Source organism: Mus caroli, chromosome 5, assembly GCF_900094665.2.
Source record: "Mus caroli chromosome 5, CAROLI_EIJ_v1.1, whole genome shotgun sequence".
In the NCBI taxonomy this organism is placed as follows: Eukaryota; Metazoa; Chordata; class Mammalia; order Rodentia; family Muridae; genus Mus; species Mus caroli.
Genome location: NC_034574.1, coordinates 28,192,766 through 28,219,459, shown reverse-complemented (window position 1 = coordinate 28,219,459; position 26,694 = coordinate 28,192,766). Strand labels below are relative to the sequence as shown.

General features: G+C 49.7%; 1 protein-coding gene across 4 annotated transcripts; it reads left to right on the top strand.

The window, feature by feature from the left end:
* Positions 1-26,694, top strand: Ctbp1 (C-terminal binding protein 1). Of its 4 annotated transcripts, none has more exons than XM_021162517.2 (10): positions 1-221; positions 5,054-5,246; positions 7,652-7,806; positions 13,378-13,522; positions 15,187-15,393; positions 23,336-23,550; positions 23,908-24,038; positions 24,695-24,822; positions 25,194-25,311; positions 25,734-26,694. In XM_021162517.2, the coding sequence occupies exons 2-10, from the start codon at positions 5,240-5,242 to the stop codon at positions 25,915-25,917; spliced, it is 1,290 nt and encodes a 429-aa protein (XP_021018176.1). In that variant the 5' UTR covers positions 1-221; positions 5,054-5,239; the 3' UTR covers positions 25,918-26,694. The 4 variants fall into 4 exon arrangements, with proteins under 4 accessions (XP_021018176.1, XP_021018174.1, XP_021018173.1 ...); XM_021162515.2 differs by having other exon boundaries at positions 25,731-26,694; XM_021162514.2 differs by lacking the exon at positions 5,054-5,246.

Genomic DNA, 26,694 nt, shown 5'->3' with positions numbered 1-26,694 from the left:
TGTCCCCGCCCGCTCGTCGGTCGGAGCGCGGCTGGCGGCGCGGTGGCGGCTCGGCACGGCGGTGGCCGGGCGCAGGCGGCCGGGCGGAGTAGCAGACTGCGCCGAAGCCGCCCCAGGCGCAGGGCTCGCGGCGGCGGAGAGCGCCGGACTCATCGGGGCCCGCGGCCACCCGCACCTTTCAATGGGCAGCTCCCACTTGCTCAACAAGGGCCTGCCGCTGGGTAAGGCCGCGCGCGCGCATTTCCGGCTGCGGGCGGGGGGGTGGGGTGGGTGGAGGGGCGGGGGCGGGGCGGCCGGGCGCGCGCGGCGCTGGCTTTGTGTGCGAGTGCGCGTGCGCGCTCGCTGCGCGCGCGCCGCGGGAGGGAGAAACCCAGGAGGCTAACGGGTGGTGCGCATGCGCGAACTGCTGCACGCGCGTGCGCGTCCCTATTTTCCAATGCCCGCTCGCGACCCGCGCAGGTGACAAAGGGGTCTGTGGTGGTGCGACCCAGGCTGTGACCGAGCGGGGCCTGTCTTCCTGGCCCGGGGTCCCGCGAGGATCCTTCTCGTGGACACCCAGCCGGGACCTAGGTGTTCCCGGAGTGACGAGCCTGCGGATTCCGCATGGGCCTCGGGTCGGCAGATCCGGGAGCGAATAGTCTCTAGAGGTGGCACTGAGGGAACATGGGTGGCCTACATGCCTATCACCCCTCTGGACGACAAGTGATGCTCAGCTTGGCCCCTGGATTTGGTTCACTTAAGTTTTTTTTTATTCATTTATGAAAGTCCTTAAGCCACAGGGGTCCTGCCTGTGGAGGGCAGTCCTTCCTTGGCTGCCTTCCCTGGCCGCGCAGCCTGGCGCACGCGCAGCGAAGACGACCCCACCTTCGGGCGGGGCAGCCGAGAGGTTTCGGAGCAGGGAGGAGCCTTTTGCCCACCGTCCAAGTGCCCTGTAGTGTCCCTCTCTGGCGCTTCCACTTTAATGACGACACGGCTTGACCCCCAGCTCTGCTCTCACAAGGGCACTGCCTTCTTCCTTATAGCCTGAAAGCTGGCAGGGGAGGAATCCTCGCAGCGTGAGCTGCCAGCAGGAAATAACTGTAGGCAGGAGGGAAAAAGGGAGGCGCCCTGTGATGGCCCACTACACCTCTTATCACACAAGGCCATTTTGCAGATCCTGTCAGTTTGTTTAAGGGTGTGGCGGGGTAAGGCCCTCCAGGCCTGCCTCCATCCTTGACTGTTGGTGGGTACTCCTCCCCAACACTGCACCTCTTCTGAGCTGAACTCCCTGGAGGCTCATGTGTATACACACACGTTTGTGGGAAGAGGCTCTGCACCCAAACCAGCAGGGTTGTAGTCCAGAATTTCCCATGGGGTCGGGAGGGCAGGCCCAGCCCATTGCCTTCCAGAAATCATTAGGACAGCTTTGCCTGTCAAACCTTTCCTGGCCCAGGGCTATGTCCCTTGTTGTGATAAGTTTTCGATTGATTAGGACAAATTTGCCTTGTAGGAAGGAAAAGGGAAGGAGTTTAGCTGTCCAGTATTTAGGAAAGTGAACCCTGTGAGCCAGGGTGTCAGCAAGATGATACCTAGCGGTTTTATTCCCCAGGTAGTATGTCCCCTTACTGTGTTCTGCTTTGTCACGTGTCCAATATAAACAGGAATGCACAGGATGCTTACCCCAGTGTGGCTGGCATGCAGGACATCGGGGCTCCATTATAGGGTTGGACTAAGATCTTTGAGTCCCGGGGGAGCATGATCTCTGGAAGAATGATAGCAGGATGTGAATATGGGCTGGGCTCAGATGTGTGTTCTCTCTGTTTCATCTGCAGCATGGGGTGACAGCTGTGGGATGTGCCAAGTTCAGGGACAGCGTTGTGGTGTAGTGTGGGGTAATACTGTTCTCCGGAACTCTATGAGTTTGCTTGTCTTGTTACTATTTAGGGTGGCAGCTGTGGTTTGAGGCTGCTCTTTCTCTGCATGGCCCTGCTGTGTGTGTCAGCCTGGCTTCCACAGATGTCTGAGGGCACTGTGCCATGTTAGTTGTACATAGTGTGGGCACGGGCCTGTGGATTCCTGGTGGGACCTCAGTGATACACTGTTCCTGCTCTGGCCTCTGTTCTATCTTCTGTCACCCGTGGGCCTGTAGCAGGTTTCAGCTTGTGCTTCACCTTTTTCCAGATGAGTCTCATGCTCAGAGAGGTCTGGTGTCCCCTTCAGGGCTCTAGGTGGGATCAGACTCCTGGCCTTCCAGCAGCTCACTATTTCCTACCTGCCTTTTGTACTTCATTGGTGAGTGCCCATAGGGTAACCTGGCAAGAAACTTGAGTGAACATTGATCCTCAGATCTGGGTACTGCTGACGACCCCCTGTCCATGTGAACTACTAGCTGTGTGGCCTCCCGGCATGGTGTGGAAAGCAGACATGTCCTGAGGTCTGTACTGCATGGCAGCACCTTTACACTAGCTTTCATTCTTCTAGTGTCAGGAAAGGATTTGGCTTGCTTGGTACTGGGCCTGCCTTCAAGCCCCGGGATGTAAGCTTTAGAAGACAGGCTCATTTTCTATAAAGTTGAAACTTTTTGTGTGGCCTCTTGTCAGATTTCCCTGACTTAGCTTCTGTGAAGTCCCAGGTCTTTGTATGTCCTCAGTCAGCATCAGAACTATGTTATAAAGACAGAGTCGGAGCTTGAAGATTCTGGGACAGGGCTACATTGGCTGGGTGGGTCAAAGAAAAATTCAGTAGGGTTGGGATGATGATGTATGGACCAGGGGTGCAAGGGTTTGTACCTCACTGGGGGGCATGGGAGTGGGGACCCAGAAAGATCTGCACCCCTCTGCCACATTGCTATCCCTTGTTTTGAGTGGCTGTGGTGCTCTTCCTGCTACTGTCTCCAGTAGAAATACATAGGGCTGCTTTGTCTGGAGATAATTCTGCAGTGAAGCTTTCTGTAAATCCCATGACCTCTGTGTCCTTTACAAGGACAGGACTCTCTACAGCATTGGAAGGTTGTCCTGTTAAGAAAGGCAGGAAGGGTAGTAGCCCCCAATAAGCTGGAAAGTCTTGTGTTCTTCCAGTGAGAATAGTTTTCCCACAGGAAAACAGGCAGGTGTTCTAGGGTGTCAAGACTGGCAGTATTTGTTGTAACACACACAGGCAAACTGCTACACATAGACACAAAATAGCCAGCATGATTGGAAATGTGGCAAATCCATGCCCTTTATTGTGTTTTTTATTCTGTGTCTTCCCTGACCTGTGGTATAAGTCACAGCTGACTGTGGAACACTCTGGTTTTTCACAGACACCTTCCCTCAGTGCCACCTCACTGTCCTGCTCTGCTTTACCCATTCCTTGGGCAGTGCCTGCCCTGGAGGTTCATGTAGCAGCACTTTGCCTCCTGTTGTCCTCACTTTTCAGCTCCATTCTTACCAGGTAGCAGGCACTTACAGATTTGGCCTCCACCTGATCTGAGTGGCCAGGTTTTGTCCTCTGACCTCCAGATGTGGGCAGGGACCAGCCTACAGGACAGTTTTTGTAATTAGAGAGGGCTACTTGGGATTAGAGCTGGCCTTGTAATCCAGAGGGATCAGTGCTTAGAGGTAGGAGAGACACCTCCCTCCCCCAATTGCTGAGGAATTCTTTCCCAGAGGGCCTTTAAGGAGGATGGGAGTGGCTGAAGGAGGTATCGATCTTGGTTGAGAAGTGCTGGCCATTCCCAGAAGGAAGTTTTTGGTTGGTTGGTTGGTTGGTTGGTTGCTTGAGACAGGTTACCAGAGCCCTCACAGCCCAGATAGATGTTGTTTTTGATATTGCAGATGACAGTGCCCCATGCAAGGAACAAATATTCCTTGCCACAAGTCTTGTTAGAGCTTCCAGCATCCTGACTTTAGGTCTGTTCTTCTGCAGTGGCTCTTTAGTGCCCTCTGCTGGGAAGGTTCGGCATGGCACCTACTAAGAGGAGGGTTGGGCCTGTGGCAGGTGCCTGGCACGGGCAGGCTGTGACTCTAGGGCGTTGTTGCTGCTTTACTGACTGGCTGTCCATTGTCTGTAGTGTTCCTCAAGGCTGGCCATATCTTGGAAGCTAGCACTGGGTCTGTGTGCTGGGAATTCACAGAGACAGCTTGTGAAAAAGTTTGTGAGTATTCTGGAAAGAGAGATTCCCCAAATACATTGGGTGCTGGGTTCTGAGGCCACAACCTAACTTGGTTTGTGGCCATGTGTGGCCTTTCTGGATGAGTTTCCAGAGCATTGACTGACAAGTGGTCTTGTCTCTTGGTGATGCTGAAGGGTGGCAGGCCAGGCTCCATCTTAGCATCCTAGTATCCCAATGTCCAGCTAAACTGAGGGGTTGGCCCTTGTGTGGGTCCAAATGTTAGGAACAGAGACCAGGGCTTTGGGTGCTCAGTGACACACTTTGGGGATTGGGCCTTTGTGCTTACCTCTAATATCCTAGGTTTCTGGGCTACAGGCCCTACCAACGTGTGTGTGGGTGTCAAGGCCCACACTTTGAACATAACTAGGCAGCACTTTCAGGAGAACTAGGTGACTGTTAGCTATGTTGGGATGCTTTGAAGGGACTGGGAAGGAAGTAGGGTAGAATGTTGGAAAGCCAGCATCTAGCAAGCTTTCCTGAAAGTCTCATTAAAAGATCCATGCTGGAACATGGTTGGGACAGACTTAGATGTCAGGAAATGTAAGTATAAAGGAGAAGAAACTCCCAGGACCAGCTGGTAGGCCCCATTCTGTAATTGCATGTTTCTGTATTCAGTGTCAGTTGCCTTGACCTCTCAGTTTGAGAACACAAGTGTTTGAGAACACTTGAAGAAGTCTGGAGGGGTAGCCAACCACAGAGCTGTTCCTCAGTTCACATAGATGACTCGGGGGCTTGCCCTAGCCTAGAATCACAAACTCTGAGCGAGTGAGTGCCTTGCTGTCCAGGTTGGTCTTCCTGCTGCTGCAACTGGACAGGGCTAAGGATATAGCAAAAAGTTTCGCTCTCATGAAGCGTCCTGGAGTCTGAGTTTTAGCTGGCCTTTGATGGCGTTTTAACTTGTCTCTTGTGTTTGATTTTTAGTAAGACTTTGAACCCGACGCAGGCTTCAGTGGCTGCTGTGGAGCAGAAGCCTGAGAGCTTTGGTTGGAGACAATAAGACGTGGGATGAGGCTCCGTGACAGAACGCGGTTCGGCCTGGGGATTCTGAAGACAAAAAGCTTTGGACAGGCGAATTCATGGTCGTGGAAACCCCGCCCCAATTAAGCAATGTCAGGTTGGTAGGGGTTGCCAAGTGAAGCCATCTCTGCAAAGGAACTACAGGAGGGACTTGGGCTGCAATGTTAGGCAGACTGACCTGTGGCTGATGACTGTGGGATGCCTGAGGAATGTGCTTAGTATTTGCAGGCTGCCTTGGTCAGCAGTCATCCAGCTACTGTGCTAGGGGTTGGTTTCTGTAAGAAAAGTGTCCTGAAGGTATGGAGGTGGGGGCTGAGGGCAGGTCTTACCTGAAGGAGCTTGAGGGTCAGTTTTGAGGCTGTGCAAGCCCCAGTTGAGACCAGAGATCCTGAGCACAGCTCAGTAAGGCTTTTTTGTCTTTTATGTCTTCAGTAAAGCCCAGTCCTGGGTTAGTGTTCCTGTATAGCACGGTCTAATTACTAGACTTGTCTGCCTCCTAGTTGGGTTTGTTTGGGACCCTAGCACTGCAGCAGCTCTGTGAATGAAGAGGCATTATAAGCCCACTGTGTTTTAGAGGGCTTGGTCTTTTGTCCTTCCACATGAATCTTTGGGCATCATACCCATTTTTAGATGAAGATATAGGCTTAGACCCAGCCTAGCCACATCTGTATCCGTTGGTCCTTCATGAGGAGTTGTCTATAGGGTAAGAGAATGGAGTTTCTATCAGACTACCAGGCTGGGCAGGTCCTTGATGAGGTATAGGCCACTTCCTAGGGAATAAGCTCAGACTGTCCTTTGAGGGCTTGCTTTATAGCCTTAGAGGATTTGTTGTCATGGGCATTGCTCACTGGTGATTCTTACAATATGGTGTTCAAGCCAGGGAATGAGAAAAGTAGATGTTTACCAACACTTTTAAAATAGCAGTAAGTCCATTACCTGCTACAAGAAGTAACACTTTTATGTGAGAAAAGTCACTTTGCAAGTCCAAGTTGGAGAATAATTGGATTGTTGCTATTTGTCCACCTCTGTTGCCTGGTGATAGGGATAGCTAGGGATGTGGTCCGTAGAGATCAAGGAAGGGAGGATGCAAATGCTGAGCCTGTGACCTTGCACAACCCATCTTGAAGGTTGGGTCCATCTAATCTCAGCACCTTTATTTTTACTGTTTATGAAGGCATGGATGGGTATAGCTGTGTCTTCTCAGGCACGTTGACTCTGGGGAAGGGCTCTGTGCAGCAACACCTCTGTCCCACAGCTGGAGATCTTGGGCTTAGTGTTGTCTAGAAGGTAGCTCCATTATCCTCTGCATGGTCAGTGAGACCTGTGTCACAGCCCAGGTACCCACTTTCAGGCCTGGGAGCGTTAGAGCCTTGCTGTAAAATGGGTGTGGCAGTCCCTAGAGCATTGTCTTTCTGTGACATGGATTCTCTGAGGTACTTCTTGGCACCGGAAATTTGGGGTAGCCTCTGTACCTGCATGCAAGAAAGGTGAGTGTGGACTGCACAGGCTGCTGCTAGCTAGCAGCTATTGCAGGGCTACCGCTGGCCTACTCAGTGCAAGACTGTGTGGTGACTTGTTTCTTGTCCTCCACTCCCCACTGTGCCTTGGTCCATTCTTTTGGTTAGCTTTTGGAAGGGCTGGGCAAAGCCCTGCCTCATGCTATGTGCTACCATGAACCTACCTTTAGCCTTTTTAAGGTATCTGCTGCCCAGCTGAAGGTGGCCAGACAGTACCTGGGAAATCCTTGTTCCTGTATTTGGCCCCAAGTGGGGTCTAGTTTAGTGTGTCATGTTGGGAACAAACTGATTTTTTATCCACAAAGGCTTTGGTGGAGCTAAGAATCAGACCCAGGGCCTCACATCCACTAGGCAAGTGCTTTTCTCCTGAGAGGCACTCCAGGCCCAAGGTTCTTTCTCACCTTGATCTGGGAGGTGGGTTCTTAGAGTGTCATTACCCCTACCCTCACCCCCCCCCCCTTTTTTTTTCTTTACTGTCACACTGGTTTTTGGGCTTTGAAATCTACCACTAGGAATGATAACAGTTAAGGTCATGTGCTAAACATCACTCTGTGGTCACTGTGGGGTTCTGGGCAGACACATGGTGGTTTTAGGCATCAAAGAGCAAGCAGGTACTTCCCTGATTCCCATCATTTTGTGATCTGCACATACCTGTGTTGATAAGATAGCTTATGGCTGTAGAGAGCCAGGCTGAGGTGCTTCCTACCTCCCCTGTCTACCACAACCTCCCTAGGGTCTACAAGGATTTCAGCTCCTATGCTCTTGAGGGATTGATGGTCTGAGTCTACTCAGTCATCAGTAAGCTATAGCAAACTCTATTTTCTTCTTTACAGTTTTAATTTGCTTTTTACAAAGCCTCATGTAACCAGATGCTGAGTGCAGCAAATTCTCAGGGCTGACCTCTCCAACTCGAGTGGGTAGTACAGTCCTCTGGTCACAGACTGGCGCTGCTGAGGACATTAAGTGGTCTGCTCCTCTCTTGCAGGCGTCCGACCTCCCATCATGAACGGGCCCATGCACCCCCGGCCCCTGGTGGCGCTGCTGGATGGCCGGGACTGCACAGTGGAGATGCCTATCCTGAAGGATGTGGCCACAGTAGCCTTCTGTGATGCACAGTCCACACAGGAGATCCATGAGAAGGTAGTGTCCCTATATGTCCCTATTAATAGTTGGCCAAGCTTTATGGGGGAGTAGGGAACTCCAGAGCATGGGCCATGCAGCCTCACGCTGTCGTCTGAGTCAGCACACAACAGTAGTCATGTTCCTTAGCCTCTGGCCACAGTGGGTCTAAATACCACCTGGTCTTGTGTGGCCTGTCACTCTGCCTGGCCTGGACAGGATGTGTAGAGATGGGCTTACTCTGTATTTTCTTGACTTGCATCACAGCCAGTTCATTGGAAATACAACCGTGGGCACCTGGCAGTGATTATGCTGGATGCTCCCTGGCATATAGAAAAAAGGGCATGCTATCCTCACCCACAATGCCTGCCTAGAGCTTGTGGTTGGTGGTTAGCAGCTCTGAGCAGTTTCTGTGATTCATGTTTCCTCAAATATATTGGGTTCCTCTGTTACCTGGAGTGTGTTCATATGATTTCTGCTTGTATCAAAGTTAATTCAGACTTTTCACTGAAGACAGCTTGAAAACATTCTTTAAAACAAATCTAAAGAGCATCAGGAGTTGACAGGGTAGAGCCAGTCGGGGATTGAAACCTCAAGGCACCTGGCACCTGCTCTTATGGATGGTCTGGATGGTTAGCCTAGAGATTTGCTTCACTGGGAAGAATGGTGAGCTTTGTTCTTGGTGGCACTGTGGCCTCAAAGGGTGGGTCTTTTGGCCCATTGCAGATGTTGCCTCAGACCCAGAGGGCAGTGAAACCCATATCTGAACTTACCTTCACATGGCCTACTACTCAGTCTTCTAAGTCTGCCAGGCATGGGATTTAGCATGTAGTGAACCTACAGCCCTGCTCCCCAGTGGCTACAGAGTCATCTGGGACAATCATTCCAGCCTGAGCCCAGTGTGTGTCTGCAGTCCTTGGGTACTTGTCACTTCTGTTTAATCAGTTACAAGGAGGTAAGGCTCTGTGAGTAGAATAGAGCTTCTGACTCATTGGAGACTTGGGCTGGCTGTGGGATGGGCTGCCATCAGCCAAGAAAGAAACGGAGATTGTCATGTTGAAGGTCATGTGGTAGGTGTGAAGGAGCAAAGTTGAAAACACAGGGCTTCAAGACATGAAAACTGAAAGTGAAAATTCCCACTGAGGGCATAGTAGTAAGCAAACAGGAAGAGATCAGAGTCTTGATTCTTAGGCCCTGTGGAGAAGAGTGGGGAATGGGAGGAGAGGAGCAACAAGGAGTAGGCAGGCTCATGGAACTCAGAGAGGAGGGCTAGGTGCAAAAACAGAACACAGTGGTAGAAGAGTTCCCCAGACAATAGGAAGTGGTGTTAAGTAAGGACCTTGAGCCTGCTGCATAGCATGGACAGTAATCAGGGGTACTCTATACTGTTCTACATCCTTACAGCATGCCAGCTGCTATACTTGGGTCCTTTGTCCTAGCAGACATGACCTGCATTCTCACAATCATACCTGAAGGGATGGCAGCTTGACTCACAGTAGCCCAAATTGGACAACCACTCAGTGCCCTTTGGTGATATGCTGGGCAAATTGGATCCTGCCACAGATCCTGGGCCAGGCAAAGCATGACCCACAGGTACACAGCACTCACTGACAGAAATCACCTTCCCTCTTCCCTCTGGCTAGAAATTGGGTGGGATGACTGAAGCCTGGTTAGAAACCTTATATTACAAGAAAGCCATATACAGGGAATGGCACAGCCAGAAGACAGGAGTCTGGTACCCAAATACTTATGAACATGCAATAGGGCAGGTGGGATACCTATCTCTAGGTGTGGAAAGGAAATAACTGTTATATATCCTTGTTATATGGTAATTTCCACCTTTTTAGAGCAGAAAGTCCTCGCAACCGGCTGAGTGTTACAATGGCTGTCTACAATGCAGATGAACATCTTACACTGTCAGTGAAGAACGTAATAAAGAAAACTTTGCAGAGACTTTGTCTCTTCTGGCATGGACCCTGGAGGTCTATGGATGTGGGAAAGTCACCTGTGGCAGGAATCTCAGAACATCCCCTGGGCTGGGTGCTGTGCAACTTCTCAGCCAAATGATCTCCAGCCCAGGGCTGCATGGGGCCCAGGAGGAATCCAGGGACACTGCTCCCAGGTTGTGCTAAGTGAGGACTTAGGGAAGCACGAAGTCTCCAAAGGCATCCTATGGGGATGGGAAGATGACGCTCCATGACCCATGGTTAGAGAACACCCCAGGCCAGAGGAAGTCTCTTGCACCTAAAATGTTCAAGAAATGAGTGGGTAGAAGTGTTTCATGTGACCAGCAGACTGCAAAGGTCCTGACCTTGGGCTCAAGCTGTAGACACATCAGGAATCAGGACAAAGGTTGAAAGGAGAGGGTTTCACTGTGTGCAGGTGTCCATTGCCATGGGTCAGGAGACCCATTGTTTATGCTTTGATGGGACAAAACAGGGGATTGAGGGATGTGTGTGGCTTTCAGGGATTTGGGCAAAGTGCTGGTGAACTTGGTTCCAGGGCTGGGATGGTATTCTGGTTGCATGGCAACAGCTGGACAATCAGGAGACTTAGGCAACTTCAGAAAGAAATCTAGGCATTCTAAGTGACACACAGGAAAGTAAGCAGCAATAAAATCCCGTGAGGTCAACTGGACCCCTTGTGCCTTGGCCCAAGGGCCATGTATAGATCTTCAGACCCTTCCAGTCATCAGGAAAAGGAAGTCCTTGCAGAAAGCTGGCCAGAGAAGCACTGTTTATATAAAACCATTCATCAAGTCCCACTCTGGCCCCATGAAAACTCACAATTTCCCAGCAGGTGACCAGTAGGAAACCTGGATGCCACTTCCTTCTGGGGAGCAGAACAGTGCAAGGGCCCCAGATGTCTGTGAAATTGGATAGTATGCAGAGGCTTCAGCCAGTGTTTGCTCTCCCTATAGTTGACTATGTCATCAGGAAAATATCTGACGTGATGGTGAGGTGGGAAGAGCTGCAGTTTCATATGGTAACTGTTGCTGTTCAGGTGATAAAACCATCCAGTATGGTTTGGAGCTTCAGTTTTCTCACAGCAGGAGATTGCCCTGACCATGAAATCTTACTGTGGTTTGGGGCATGAGCTCCATTCAGAACCTGTTGCCGCTGGGTGCACTCAGAACCCATTTACAGCCAAAGGTAGCTGACCTGCATTAGTCATTCCTCTTATGTTCTACCTACTACAGACGTCTGGGACCCATGTCCTTGCATTCTGGTATTGAGGACACCAGGTACACTAGGGTCAAATCTAACCTGGTTACACAGCTGGTGGGTGGGTGGGGATATGTGAGTGGCTTGCAAAGCATGGTTTCTTGGAGGCCTATCCTAAGAGGACAGACCCAGAAGCACCCATACAAGAGGTTACAGGGTGGGTGGTGGTGGTGACCTGGGCTGTAGATCTCTGCCCACTGTCTAGCAAATCCACCCCTAGTATGCTTTTGTCCTGCATCTGAGCACTGATGACCTCATACTAGGTACAAAGAAAAAAAAGACACATAACAAATACTCACAGAGAGACATAGGCAGGTTTCACCCAGGAAGCAAATTCAAGCACCGGTAGTGGATGAACAGTAGGCTGTGTTTTAGTTGCAGAAAACCCAGTGTTGGTATCAGCATGGCAGTTGGCAGCCTAGACCCACAGAGGACCCTCCATTTCTAAGAAATAACTCAAGGAAGTGAATACACTGGCTTTTATCATGGGCGAGTTAGCACTGGCAGCAGTCAGAGTGCAGTAGAAAGCTCAGATGCTTTGATCTCCGCCTTCCCTGTTGCTACATTCTGCAGTACGTTGAAAACATCCTTTTGAAAGACATTATTCTCATGGTTAAGTGCTGAGGATAAAAGCAAGCTGGCTGTCCACGTGCATGGTGACACACATACCCGACATAGGCCTTTATTTAGGTATGGATCTGTCCTGTCCACAGTCAATCCCTTCGCAAACATAGTAAGGGACCCATGAGCATTTGTTTGTCCAGACTGGACACCTGGCTCATATCAGGTGTTAAATCTGTCTGAAACCTAATACTACCCTGAGATCTTTCCATTTTGGTCTGCACTGCTCTAACTGCCATGGGCCTCAGCAAAAAATCATTATGTGGGACTGATTCCCCAGCCTCACCTGTTCTACAGAGCTGTCCCAGGTCCTTCCTTCTCCCTGTGCTCGTGACTGCCCATCTGAAGTCCATAGAGCACAAAGCAGTCAAGGACTTCCCTAAGTCTCCCCTTATTCCGGGAGACTTCAGCTGCCGTTCCCCTTTCACTTTCTCCCATGGGCTCTTCATGACACTGTACTGTCGTATGGGCACCACTTTTCTACACAGGTCTAAGTAGCATATGTGGCCCCAATTCCCTTCTTGAAGCCAGGGGCAACCATCAGTTCTGGCCCTGAGCTTATGCTCTAGGGGCCACTCACCCTTGCATCCCAGAGGCCCCGTTTCAGCCTCTTAGGATCTTCCCTCAGCTCCTAGCTGCTGCTTCCATGTGCAGTAGTCTAATGTTCCCTAGACCCAGAATGAGTGGAAAGGCTGTCTCTGCCCTTAGGGTTCTTCATGACAGGTGAAGGCTGTTCTGCCTCAGTGACAGCTGTCTGCATTCTGGGCCATGCACCTGCCTATTGAGGTGTAGCTGTAGAAAGGGAGGCTGTGTCAGCCTTTCCCCACGGAGTACCCATGGCCCCAGAAGGATGCCTTGTTGGGACTATTTTTTTTTCCAGCTGTTTTATGTTCTTATATCTACTAGGTAGGAGAGAAAGAAGATTAGAGAGGTAAGGGGGTGTAGACCTCTTTAGAATACTTCTTGCTGATTAGGGATGTTTTGTTTCTTGGTGCCAGTCCAATCTTTGTTAACAGGATATCTCCAACTCCTCGTCAAACTGCAGGAGCAGCAGCCACCTTCTTTGGAGTACCTCTGGCCTCTCTTGGGGCTCTGGCATTTATTCCTTCTTCAACATCCCCAGAATTTAACTATCTGCAGCTGGCAAAATCACACCTCTCCTGGAGCATAGTTAATAGCTGCGGACAGACTGAAGCAACTTCATATTCCACACCCGGGATTAAAACCAAATCCACATAACTGGGTTTTTAAAGAAACCAAAATTCTCACTGCATTGCCTTAACTCCACAGCTAACTATACCAGCTGGAAGTACCAGTACAAGGGACGACAGGCGCCACAGTTGGCTTATTACAGAATATGGTGCCCTCTTAGAGGCTAGCCCTGCCACTCCCAATCTAATGTGGATATGTTTGTTAATGTGGATGCTCTTCACACTTCAAGGAGACTGGTGTGGACTGGGCCCCATTGTTTTGGGCGTGGAGTCTGGTTGTTAGCACATGGTGCTGCTACTCTTTGCCTTTGGACACCATCCATAGCCTCTCTGCTGAGTCTCTAATGGTAGCATGCTGCTCTTCTGAGAGAACTGTTACTGTGAGAACACAGCTTTCCCTGCACTGTGTTCCCAGTGTATTTTCTTGTGCTCCTTCTGCCTCCCATGCCCCTCTGGTTTGACTGGCTGCTCAGCCTTTGGGTATCTTTGGTGGGTCCTGCACAGCTTAGTGAGCAGCCTGTTTTCTCTCAATGCAGGTACTGAATGAGGCTGTGGGCGCCCTGATGTACCATACCATCACACTGACCAGAGAAGATCTGGAGAAGTTTAAAGCTCTTAGAATCATCGTCCGAATTGGCAGCGGGTTTGACAATATCGACATCAAGTCAGCTGGGGATCTAGGTAGGAGCTCTGAAGCCCCTGTTTCCACTTACCAAGGTGTCTCACTGAACCTTCAGGCTCTGGTGGACAATCAGGAGACGCCTGCTGGGACTGCTTCTTGATTTGGGGCTATGGGCAGGACAGGTTATGGTGGGCTGCACAGGATGTGGGTATAACTTTACTCACTGTGTTGTCACCAACCTACCAGACCTAGGATTTAGGTTGAGACAAGGGACCAGTCAGAGAGGTCATTGTCCTCTTCCCAGAACAGGGACTATGCACCATACTTGTATACATATGAAGTCATGTGTGCTCAAATTGTGCACACGAGCATGACTCTGCATCAGTGTATGCATTTTCATTGAAACAGTATGGCCATACTTAGCTATTTTAGCCTGTTTCTGTGCTAGGGACCAACTGACAAAGCAAGGCTGCACTCTACAGTGTCTGTTATTGACATCATTCTGCCCTTCTGCTCCTTAAGGCTATAGAGGGAGGCTAGATTTGACCTGTCTAGGGGAACCACATGGCAACTGAGAACTTTATATTGTGGTGGGAAAGTCAGTCTTGTTCTGTTGGTTCATGCTGGCCTGGCAAGCCACAGGGGCCACAACCTTGGAGGCTGGCCTGCTTTTCCTTGGACGAGGCCCCACCATTTGTCTCTATAGTACCTGAATTCACAGGCTCCACTCTTCAGCTTGGGATAGCGTAAGGCTGGGCCAAGTTCGGTCCCCTGCAGCCCAGATATGGGGAACAGGGTGTACCTTGCTTGCCATATGCCTTCTCAGGGGTCAGTTTTGTTTCTGAGCCTCAGGGCTACTTGCTACTATTCCCTATACCCTTGCTTATTTCAAGTGAGTTCTTTCTAGATGATGTGTGGGTCCTTTCTTGGTTCCTCCTTGTGTCAGTTACCTTTAATTCTTAAGATAGTTTCTTAAAAAAACAGTCCTGTCCTAGCACCTCAGTGGGAAGCATCTAGCCAAGGTAGGAAGTAGAGTTGGGGCCAAGGCCACTGTGGAGGATGGGCTCGTGGTTGGGATGGTGGGACCCTCTGAGGATAAGGGCTACGGGCAGCCCAAGGGAGGATAGACTGTGTCAGCTTACAGTACCTGAGCATAGGCCTTTGGGAAAATTGGGGCACTGTGGTTAGGGAAGAGAAGCCCTATCTGACTTGTTCCCAGGACAGTGAGGGTTGGTGAGTTCTGAAGTCAGGGCATGTCTGGCCTGGGAAGCCCTGGGGATCTGGAAGTTGTGATTTATGTAGTGTCCACAAGTGGAGGCCAGCCAGCCCCAAGATGTGCCTTGGCTCTGGCCCTTTGCCAGTGTGGCCATGGCTGCTTAGGAATGTTGAGTGGCCAGTGATCCACATGGGAAGAATTGAGTACTGACGGGTTGGCTTCTTTTCAGCACCTGCACATCCAGAGTCTTCAGGCTGGGGATGGTAAGAGCAGTTAGCTCTGTCTGTTTGCTTGTTGGTTGCCACAGCAGTGTTGTACAAGGCTGTGAGTACAGGTTAAGTATGCCCCATGATAGAGACAGGTAGTCTCCTTGGTGGCTGTGGGCTGTGTCTTCTGACATGTTACTGCTGAAGCACAAGCCTGAGGTTGTGCTCTGGCTGCAGCATCTCTGATTGCGGATGACAGGAGGCTGTGGGCCTGGTACATGTGTCTCCGTGTGTTTCGTAGGCATCGCAGTGTGCAATGTGCCGGCAGCATCTGTGGAAGAAACGGCAGACTCCACCCTGTGCCACATCCTGAACCTGTACCGACGAACCACCTGGCTACACCAGGCCCTTCGGGAAGGCACTCGAGTCCAGAGTGTAGAGCAGATCCGAGAGGTGGCTTCAGGAGCTGCCAGGATCCGTGGAGAGACCTTGGGCATCATTGGACTAGGTGCGTTGGCCACTGTGACTCAGCACAAATAGCCTTTACCCATCTGCTACCCTTGCACTTCATAAAGCGGAGGCCCAAGAGTTGCTGGTTGTGTTGCTATCCTCAGCTCAGGATAGGACATAGGAGAGGAAGTCTATGGGCGGGGCTAGAGACACCAGGCTAAGTCTTTCACAGGTGCCATCCATGGAGGTCATGCATGTGTGGGCACATGTGTATACTATACGTGAATGAAACAGACAGGTATACACATGGACACACTTAGATATGTACACAGTTACATACACACTCGTGTAACTGACATGTTACTGCTGAAGCACCACCTTGAATGTGTGCTCTGGCTAAAGGACCTCTGACTGTAGATGACATGAGACTGTGGGCCTGGTACTAGTGTACTCACAGCTCTGGAAGACTTGAGTGGGTATGGGCTCAGGGCCTGTTTCTGTACTGCTGAGGTGATACTTAGTCCCCACCCTCCCTTGCTTGTTCTCACAGCTGTTTGCTTTTTGTTGGTACCCATTTGTTATGTGTTCCAGAGAAACTGCACAGTAAGTTGTGCCGGAGTTTCAGCGTTGAGGGCTCCCTTGTCACCAGGTAGCCTCCCCTTGGCTAACCTGGGCTGCACTGTACTCCTGCCTCAGCACTGCTGCCAGCGTCAGTAGATGGGAGATGTGTGTGGTCACCTGAGTTACCGGAAGTGACAGACCTGGCATATAGTTGTCCCAGTAGACTCTCATGAAGGGCTGTTTGGTGTCCCTGTCCAGTGTGTGTGACAAGATAGGACATCCTACCTCAGGGTAGTAGTTGTCCCCTGTCCAGTGTGTGTGACAAGATAGGACATCCTACCTCAGGGAAGTAGTCCTGAGATTTATTGAAGGATGAAGAAAGACAAGCATGGGGAATGAGGGGTCAGGGAGTCACTGGGCAGGTTTTGGTGGCCAAGACAGCCCCACCTTCAGGTCTTGCCCTTCAGTCTGCTTGGTCTTACTCTATTAGTGGCTTAGCCTCTGCTTCCATCACTAGTGTTTGTGGGCTGAGCTGTGTGTCCTTTTGGTACTCTGCCTTGTAATGATACTTTGTCCACTGTGCCACGTGGCTGCCACTAACTACCTTTTGGCCTACACTGCTGTCTTCTCCGCTGTGTCAAGCTGTCTACTGTAGCCAGAGCTTCCCAGGTCTCAGGACATGTGGACATACTTGTGTGTGAGTGTACAGTATACAAGTGAGGATGGTGAATTGTGCCTCCTCAGGGCACAGCAAGGACTCCAGAGGGAGTTGCTGCACCCTCTGTCTTGGGGACCCTCTAGTCATTTGTAATTGCTGTCTACCAACTACAGAACAATTCTGAGGCTGGCTTCCATACACTGTGGCCTCCATCTAGAAGGGAGAGGACCACATGCCCCCAGGCATCCCTGCTGTCTCCTGCTCTTCCTTTCTATAGCCTGTTGAGGCTGCCTTCAGTGTAGAATTTGGTGATTAGTTCTCATTCATAAGAGAGGGCACATAGGCAGTGTGGGCTGTAAGTTCACTTCTGTAAGTGATGTGCCAGCTACTTTCCCATGTCTGTTGGCTTCACACCCAGTCTTCTGCCTTCCCTTTCCTTGTTCTCTATCAGGTTTTTGCAAAATGCTCTTGTTATAACTGAAATGTACTGGGTTTCTCTCAGGGAGTATACATTGTATTCTGCCTGGGACAGCCCTGTACCTTTTCCAGCAAGCCTCCCTGACTGCAGTCTCTGCACTCCATCTGGTACAGTTTGCTAGGTTCATCAGCCCCACTGAGATGGACAGGCTTCCTGAGTCTGTGTTCTGGGTGTTGTCTCACTCAGAAGCTCTTGCTGTTGAACAGGATGCTGTTGATCTGTTTAGCCACTGGACAGATGAAGCTGCTGTGAACAACTTTGGACATGTCTTTTTGTGCATGGGACACTGTTTTTCGTTGATTTAAACAGAAGTGTAGTGACTTGACGAGCAGGCAGGAGGCCACCATGGCATTCTTCAAGCAGGTGTGTGGCTCTGGCACTTGTTAGTTGGGTAGCCACCCTAGGGTTTGGACTTTGCGGATCCTTACTAATGTCAGTATCAGTGCTGTCACTGCTGTGGTTTAGTAGCTAAAGAGTCTGAGTGCCTTTCTTGCCTGACCATTTGAGAGCCTTATACTTTTGTTGTGAGGTATGGTGCTTGTCAGGCTCTGTTCGGTTCTCGGTGTGGATCTGCAAGATTCCATCTGTGTTTTGCCTCAGGGCCTCATCAGACAAGTATATTGACAACATGGCACCCGCTTAATATCTGATGAGAGCAGATTCTGGTTCTGAAGAAGTCCAGCTCTTCCTTGTAAGTTGCTACCTGTTGTGTCCTAAGTAGTCTGCCTGCTCCAGTGCTCTGAAAACAGTGCTTTCTCTGAGCATCTTCATGTGACTTTACAGGGCTCAGACCATCTGAACCCACGTACCTTGCCCAGTGTTGTGAGTGGATTTTGACAGGAAATATAGACAGACATGGTTGTGTCTTTCCACAATGTCTGAATTTGTCAAATAACAATAAATTCACAGGGCTCAGAGGTTTCCGCAATTTGCTAGATAATTCTGCCTCCCCAGTAAACTGGCCAAGGTGAATGCAGGATCTTTTATTTTTAGGACAGGGTCTCGTTATGTCGTCCCATGGGACTAACAACTTGATAATGAATAGCTCTGGCATTAAAGGAGTGTACTACAACACCCAATGTTTTGTTCCAGTCTTTTCTTTTTTTGGATATTTAAAGTCTGATTTATTTGTTACTCTTAAAGACATATTTTTATCTGCATTCACTCAGATTTATAAGTAGAAGCTCTTAGTGAGGACAACCTACATCTCTTGGCGATCTGTCCTGGTGTTTTCTTTGGCTTCCTTCATTCTTTTGGTCACAAGTTTAGCACATTCTGCAGCCTCCTAATTTTTCTTAGTATATTGTTTCTTTAGAGCAGTGTGTTGGTGTTTGTGTTGCAGGGCACATGGAGTAAGGAGATGCTGGATCTTGGGTGTTTTGGTCCTGGACTTCGGACCTTCTTTGTGTAAGGGCTTTCTGAAAACATATTGGCAGATAGCTTTACTTATTTTTTATTGCTTTTCTATTTTCACCATGACCAAGGCAACTTAACAATGTATTTAATTTGAGGGCTTATGGGTCCAGAAGGGTAGAGTCCATAACCATCATGGTGAGGAACATGGCAGCAGGCAGGCATAGTGCTAGAGAAGTAGCTGAGAGCTTACATCTGATTCACAATCACAAGGGGGGAAGGAGGGAGGGAGGGACAGACAGAGAGACAGAGACAGAGACAGAATGAATAAATGTTAATATGATAGCAAGCTGGGAGTGGTGTGGGCTTTTGAAACCTTAACGCCCACCCCCAATGACACACCTCCTAATCCTTCCCAAATAGTTACATGAACTGGTGACCAAGCATTCAAATATATGAGCCTGTGGGAGCCACTCTCATTCAGACCACCACAACAGGCATCGCTTTCTTTAGAGACATTGAAATGCTTTTGGATTTTGCTAGCTCTTTTGGACCCCAACTCCCAGTGTACAGTAGTATCTGTCAGTCCAGAAGTCAATCAATCTCAATCTCTCTCCTTCTCTTGTTCCCCTCCCCCCCCCACCATAATAACCAAATTGAGATCACTCAGATTAGCACCCATAGTGCATTCTCAAACAAACTTGTGTTTCCTCTTTCCAGTTCTCTTTGATCTATAACAATGATGCTTCTTTTTCCGTAGCCCTCTCTAGGCCTCCATGCAGGGATATTCCTGGCCTAAGTAGCTTTCTTAGTCGTGGAGGGAGAGTCCATAACCCCTTTTTTCTATCTTTGACTCTTAAACTCAGAACCATGTGTCTGAAAGCTGCCAAGTTCCGCTGCTTACTGGGGTTGAAGCATGGCCCCTTCATTTAATTACATTTTTATTAGCTTTCTGGTTTTGACGATTTCCTTCACTACTTAATCTTGGCTGTCTTGGAACTTGCTTTGTAGACCAGGCTGTCTTGAACTCTGAAGTCTGCTTGCTTCAGTCTCCTCAGTGCTGGGATTAAAGGTATGCACCATCATGCTTAGACATGAACTTTTCATTAATTCATTTCCACAAATTGGAAACTTGGCTGGGTGGAGTCTTGCCCTGAGGTCACTACTCCCTCTATTCCATTTAATATCAGGCTTTTCTTTAATCTGTGTATCTTCTTGAACACAGGATTGTAGGCTTAGATTTTTCAAAACCTACTCTAATTAGGGTTCTTAACTGCTTTAACCTCCCTTCTAGCCCACCACCCACCAGAGGGAGTGGAAAGGAAAGGTTCATAGAGCAAAGGAGGATGTGGACCTGTTTAGACATAGTTCTTTGGGGTGATTCCAATCTTCGGTGTCAGGATATCAGCAGTTCAGTTCACGAGAATCAGCAGTGGTAGCTTGATCCACTTGCAAACACCATTCACGAATCAGCAGTTCAATCCAGAAGAAACTACGTGACTGCCAATTGGCTTGAGTCCATGGAAGCAGCAAGAAGCTGCCAGAACATCACCAGAAGGTCTCTGGTACATTTTTCTCTATGAAGTCACAACAAATGATGATCAGCAAAGAGGGCAAGGCAAACCAATGCCACAGCATCGTCAGTAAAGAGCAGCATCAGCAAAGCCCAACGAAGACCGGTAAAGTGAACCAATACCATACTGCTTGTCCACTGTCTGCTGAATCATCCTTATACCCTTTCCAAATATCATGGTTCCTCTTAAGTGTCTGCTCCAGCAAAACATCACATGCCCTTTTTTCAAGCTGCTTCCAGAAAAGCACCATGTGTCTATTCTCAGTCAAGCATTTTCTCATAAGACAATTTCAGAAAAACATCATATGACATGACTGAGTCCCCAAAGAAACCTGAAATTTCCACTTCACAAGATATAGTCTGGTGTTCCTTTCCTCCTCAAGTTGTACATTTTGTATTTTTCCTTGCTCAGCTTGCGTCTCTTCATTGCAGATTTCCATAGGAGCACTAAGAACCCCAGGTAGAGTCAATACTAGGCGGTTTTGAGATTTCCTCTGCCAACCTAATTAATCCATAAATACTGAATTTAGCTTCAGGCAGACTTTTTGGACAAGGGCAAAAGTAGCCTTATTCTTTGTCAAAATATCACAAGAACAATATCTAGGCCACATACTAAAATTCTTATCCTTTGAAACCTCTTAGGCCAGGGCCCTACAGTTCAAATTACCCCCCAGTACCACTTCCTTCCATGTTCTCACTAGTATGACCCATTAAGCAATGCTTAAAGCATTCCACTGTTTTTCTAATCCAAAGTCCACATTCCTTCAAACAAAATCATGGACCAGCCTATCACAGCAATATCACAGTCCCTATTTCCAACATCCGTCTTAGGGTTCTGTTGCTGTGAAGAGACATCATGACCATGGCAACTCTTCTAAAGGAAAGCATTTAATCGGGGCTGCCCTATAGTTGGAGGGTTTCTGCAGGCAGACATGGTGCTGGAGAAGATGCTGAGAGCTCCACATCTTGATCAGAAGGCAGCAGGAAGAGGCTGAGTCACACTTCCTCCAACAAGGCCACTAGTAATGCCCCTCCCTATAGTCTTATGGCGTTCACCTTTATTCAAACCATCATCCATAGCATCCATTTCTTTCTCTTTCTTTCAGTGTGAGGGTTGTTCAAGACTCTTCTTTGAACTCACGAAGGTGCTTGCCTTTGCCTCCCAAGTGCTGAAGTTAAAGTCATTAAAGGTGTGCACCACCACACCTGGCCATGTCATTCATTTCTGATAGTTTGACTTTAGAATCAGCTCACCAGTTTGTGATTTGTTTAGTCCTTGTGGTGGTGTGGGAGTCTGGTCTCTAAAATTTACCATGTCCTCAAGACATTACATAATCCTATTATTTCATGTTTTGATTTCTCTTAGTAGAGTTCTGTAGTGATCACTACACAATGTTTCTACAGCGTTTGTAAAACCTGTTACTGTGCTTTCCCCAGTGCTGGTGATAGGACCTAAGTACCACCCCTCCAACCTGGTGTTAGGGGTAACTGCTGTTAACAAGTTGCGTTTTTAATTTCCTGTAGTGTTTAGAAACACAGTTGGCCTTTGCATATTGAGCTATCCTTCAGTTTCCCTAGATCCTGGTTTGCAGGTTCTCCAGGCATTTCTCAACACCCTGCTGGGCCACACTTGCTTTGTTCTTGCCTCTTTGACATTTGCTATGATGGTCAGTGCTTTAAAAACTGCATTTTTCTCTCTGCTTTAGTTTGAGTCATTTCTATTGGCTGCTGTTCTGTCTTTGGTATTAGATCTTCTAATAGATTCTTCATTGCAGAATTCTTCATAGCTTTTCCAGCTCTAGAACAGGTGACTGGGTCTTTTGTAGGGACCATTTCTCTGCTACAGTTGACCGTCCTCTCCAGTTTTTCACATGTGCCTATTATGCTGCCACGTGTTCCCAGCAGAAGTCCTCCCAGCTGATCCAGTTGGCTGGGCTGTCTGTGGGTATGCTTGTTCTTACTCTTATCTGGTAGAGTGTTTGTGGTATACTTAGTCTCATCTAGAAAGAAATAGTAGAGGCCAAAGTAAGTGACATTTATCCCTAAAATTGTTGTTCTGTGCTGGGGTGGTGCTGTCTGACAGCTTTGGGTACCTCAGGAAACAGCTCTCTTTGAGTGCCCTCTGCCCATTTTCAGGGCAGCCCCCAGCTTTCACATTGGGGAGGTTTTCTCCAGGTCTCTACTACTCACATTCTCAGCAGCAGCTGTCCTGTATTAAAAGCTTCTCTGTGACCCTCTGTCAGTCTACTTGGATTCTGCAGAGGCCTCCCTCCTGGCCTGTGACTGCTGTGTCCCTGGCCTCAGCATTCCTTCATGGCCCTCCTGACGCACCTTTCCTGTCTTCTGTGCCATTATCCTGTAGAGTCATTGGGAGGGACTTAAGGCCTTGGTGGGCCCTGCCCTCCCTCTTGGTCCTGATGCTCTAGTGGCGTCTTCACACTTGCTCCCATCACCTTTGTGTCTCCTGCAAACTTGAGTTTCCTGGGGAGGCTGTCCTGGCTACCCTCTTTAAAGCTGCCTGTGTCCTGCCAACATGCCTGACTCTTCTCTTTGCTCTTTTCCTGGTGGGTATTAACTTGATGGATGCTGCAGGAGAGGCTTATGTCCCCAGCATTCTCTTACCAGCTGTCTGCTCCATCTGTATCCAGCATGTTGTTGACAGAGCCAGGCTTGCCTCAGGTGACACAGGATGTGGATTTGTGCAGTTGGGCCAGGAAGGTGACAGATACATTGCATACAGTGTACCCTCTCTGCTGCTAGATTCTTTTTTTCTTTCAAGATTTATTTCTTACTGTGTGTGTGTGTGTAGGAGGAGGTATGTTCATATGAGTGCAGGTGCTCACAAATGCCGGAAGTGTCAGAGTCCTCTGAAGTTAGAGTTAAATGTGGTTCTAAGCTGCTTGACATGAATGTTGGGGATCGAACTTGGTTCCTCTACAGGAGCAGCAAGCACTCCTATCCTCTGAGCCAACTCTTCAAACCCCTGCTGCTGGATTCTAATGTTCAGTGTGGCTCCAACATGTGCTGTTTGTGGCCAGAATTGAGATACCAAGGGTATCTGATAAGTAGACCCATTGATAAGTGGTCAGGGGAGGGGGCCAAGCTGATTGTGTATTGACTTTATCTATTAGTGAGTATAACTGATCAATGGCAGGCTGCTGGAGGGTGACAGCTAGCATCGTTCCTCCTACCCCTTGATTGTGGTGCCTCAGCCCCAGGGAGCAGATGTCCTGCAGAGTGTTTGTGACTGAGATCCCAGAGATCTAGGAAAACTTTGGTAGGCAGGCAGAGTTATCTGAGAGGTCCCTTGAATTATGGCTATGAGGCCAGCAGCAAGCTCTGAGGATGCATGTCTCACTTCCTCTTGACTCTGCCAGGTCGTGTGGGCCAGGCGGTGGCACTTCGGGCAAAGGCTTTTGGCTTCAACGTCCTCTTCTATGATCCATACCTATCTGATGGAATCGAGCGGGCCCTGGGGCTGCAGCGCGTGAGCACACTGCAGGACCTGCTCTTCCACAGTGACTGCGTTACCCTGCATTGCGGCCTCAATGAGCACAACCACCACCTCATCAATGACTTTACTGTCAAGCAGGTACGCTGCAGCTGCCCCACCACACTCCTCCCCTCTCCCACAGGGCAGTGCTGTCCCTTCTTCACAGTGTAGCCCTCTACTCTTCCCTCAGAGTTTACCCTTGTCCCTTCCCCCCAGGAGACAGTGGGCCTCTGGCCTAGACAGCAGCAGTAGTTAAATTCCTGGGCCTGTCTCATTCTGTTGATACAGCAGGGTGTACTTGCTGATGCTACTGCCCACCTGGCCCAGGGTCTCTCCCAGAACTCGTCTGTATCAGGCCATCCCCTGGTGGGTGGGAAATGAAATTTGCTTGTGGATGTGTCATTACAGTGAAAAGCCCCAGTGTCAATCACTCACATGGCCATCCTGTCTTCTCAGATGAGACAAGGAGCCTTTCTGGTGAACACGGCCCGTGGTGGCCTGGTGGATGAGAAGGCACTGGCCCAGGCCCTGAAGGAAGGGCGGATCCGTGGCGCAGCGCTGGACGTGCATGAATCAGAGCCCTTCAGGTGCCCCTGTGCCCTAAGATGGACTATGCCCACCAATCTGATGACTATGACTTGGGAGACCATGTATTTGAGCACTGCCCTCTTGCTGGCTGGGTTAGGGGAGGGTTTGCTGTCTGCTCTCAGGAGGGGACAAGATTCTCAAGAATCTGTCTAGCCTTGGCCATAGTAATGGGCTGGGCTTAGACTTGGCTTATTTTCAGTTTGTCTCTTGATGCCCATGATGGTCCCATGGTCCCCATGCTCAGCGGGGCCAAGGCATACACTAGCTTGGCTTCGCATGCAGCCTCTAGTCCAGTCTGGGCTGACTTCCTTCTTGGGGCTCCAGCAGCTGACAAAGCCTATCAAGGGATAGCAGACCAGTTGAGTGATTAGCCACTGAAGAACACAGTGGAGTCTGTCTGAGAGCCCTCATTCCAAGGGTTTGTTCTGCTGGGCAGGGCTGTGCCAGCACCACAGCAGGGCTCTTCCTCTAAGGCTCAGAAGCCCCTCTACCCCTTACTGTTAAGACCTTGGGGTAGGTTTGCTAGTCCTGCAGTTCTACTTTTTCAGATGCCTTGGGAAAGGCCAGGGGCCCTCCCATCCCAGGGCTGGTTGCCTTCTGCACCTCCCAGACTTGGGTGCTCAGATCACTCTGACTGGGTATGTGCTATCCTCAGCTTTAGCCAGGGACCCTTAAAGGATGCACCCAACCTCATCTGCACCCCCCATGCTGCATGGTACAGTGAGCAGGCGTCCATTGAGATGAGAGAGGAGGCAGCCCGGGAAATCCGGCGAGCCATCACAGGTGGGTAGCCATGCTATCAGGCTGGCAAGTTTGTTTTATGCCTGTTAAGGGGAGGTGACACTTGGTTGTTCTTTTATGGGGCGGGGGGGAGGGGAGTCCCTTGGGGTGACGTTGAGTAACACATCATTTTCGTACATGAAGACCTGCCGTGCTGGATGCTATCAGCTGCTTGTGAGCTGAGAGCACATGTATGGGGCTAAGGTCTCCAGGTTGGGAGCTGACTTTTCAGGTGGATGGTCCTGTGATGTTCATGGGGAGTAAGCCAGGGCTGTGGCAAGAAGGTGGCTCTGGGTCTGCCTCTTGGCCCCCACAGAGGCAGCAGTTTTAACCCACATTGCTGTCTCTCTCTGGTGTACCTTCCAACATCCTAGGCCGGATCCCAGATAGCTTGAAAAACTGTGTCAACAAGGACCACCTGACAGCCGCCACCCACTGGGCCAGCATGGACCCTGCTGTGGTGCACCCTGAGCTCAATGGGGCTGCCTACAGGTGAGCAGGCAGGGGAGGGGACAGTCTGCAAGACAATGAGGCTTAAACCTGGACCTTGGCTAGTAGGTTATGCAGTAGTGGGTCATATGACTGGGGCTATACCCTTATGTAAGGCTCCTGTGTATGTTAGAGGATTGAGCTGGATGGGACAGTCTACTTTCTTGGGGCAAGAGGTTTGGCCTCCTAGACAGGAATGCTGGGCAGAACTGTTGTTGGGCCAGAGAGTAGTAAGGAGTCAGGGAATGGGGCTTTGGGAAGACCTCATGTGAGAAGCCAGGCTGTGATGCTGCCCAGCACTGACCAAGTGCTTACTGCCTCCAATTTTTCTGGACCTCAGGGGTCATTGATAACCATACAGAAAGGGCTGTGTGCAGCAGGTGGGTCTCTGTAGAGCTCACACGTCTGCCCTCCTCTCTCAGCAGGTACCCTCCAGGCGTGGTGAGTGTGGCCCCCACTGGCATCCCAGCTGCTGTGGAAGGGATTGTTCCCAGTGCCATGTCCCTGTCTCATGGCCTGCCCCCTGTGGCCCACCCACCCCATGCTCCCTCTCCTGGCCAGACTGTCAAGCCTGAGGCGGATAGAGACCATACAAGTGACCAGTTGTAGCCTGTGAGGAGCTGTCCAGCCTTGGCACCTGGTGGAGGGTGCTGCACGCTCTTGGACCCAAGTGTGCAGAGGTGGCATCCAGTGTGGGCCCTAGCACTCCAGAGACTGGCCCGGGCGTGCACTAGGCGGGGCGAGAGGAAGCACGTCCCCAAGTTGATTGTAGTTGTCCCGTCCTGTGGGCTGGCTCACTGTCCTGTGTCCTTTGCGTTCCTCGTTTAAGCAAAAGAAGTTAGTAGCTAATTCTATCACGAATGTTCTTGTCTGTGTACAGTTTTTAGAACATTACAAAGGATTTGTTTGCTTAGCTGTCAACAAAAAGAAAACCTGAGGGAGCATTCAGCAAGTCAGTTTGAGATTATTTTTCCTTTTCTACGTTGGAACGTGCCCCGGAATGTGGCCGTCGGCACACTTCTCAGGACAATGAATCCTTCCTGTTTTTCTTTTTATGCCACACAGTGCATTGTTTTTCTACCTGCTTGTCTTATTTTTAGAATAATTTAGAAAAACAACAAAGGCTGTTTTTCCTAATTTTGGCATGAACCCCTTGTTCCAAGTGAAGGCGGCATCACGAGTGGCTCCGAGGCGTCTGCAATGCCCAGGGTGCTCAGGACCACCGGGTTCTGTCCTGGGGGAGGCAGGGGTTGGCAGACCCTTGCCTGCGTGGTGCCGTCCTGCTCATGTGGTAGGCTAGCAATATTTTGGTTAAAATCATGTTTGTGACTGTAACCATTTGTATGAATTATTTTAAAGAAATAAAAATCCCAGAAAGAGCCGGCA

Coding starts and splice junctions, on each gene's coding strand:
- Ctbp1 (XM_021162513.2), top strand. CDS start 182: ATGGGCAGCTCCCACTTGCTCAACAAGGGCCTGCCGCTGG. Junction 222..7,651: donor CAACAAGGGCCTGCCGCTGG/GTAAGGCCGCGC, acceptor CCTCTCTTGCAG/GCGTCCGACCTCCCATCATG. Junction 25,312..25,730: donor CTCAATGGGGCTGCCTACAG/GTGAGCAGGCAG, acceptor CTCCTCTCTCAG/CAGGTACCCTCCAGGCGTGG.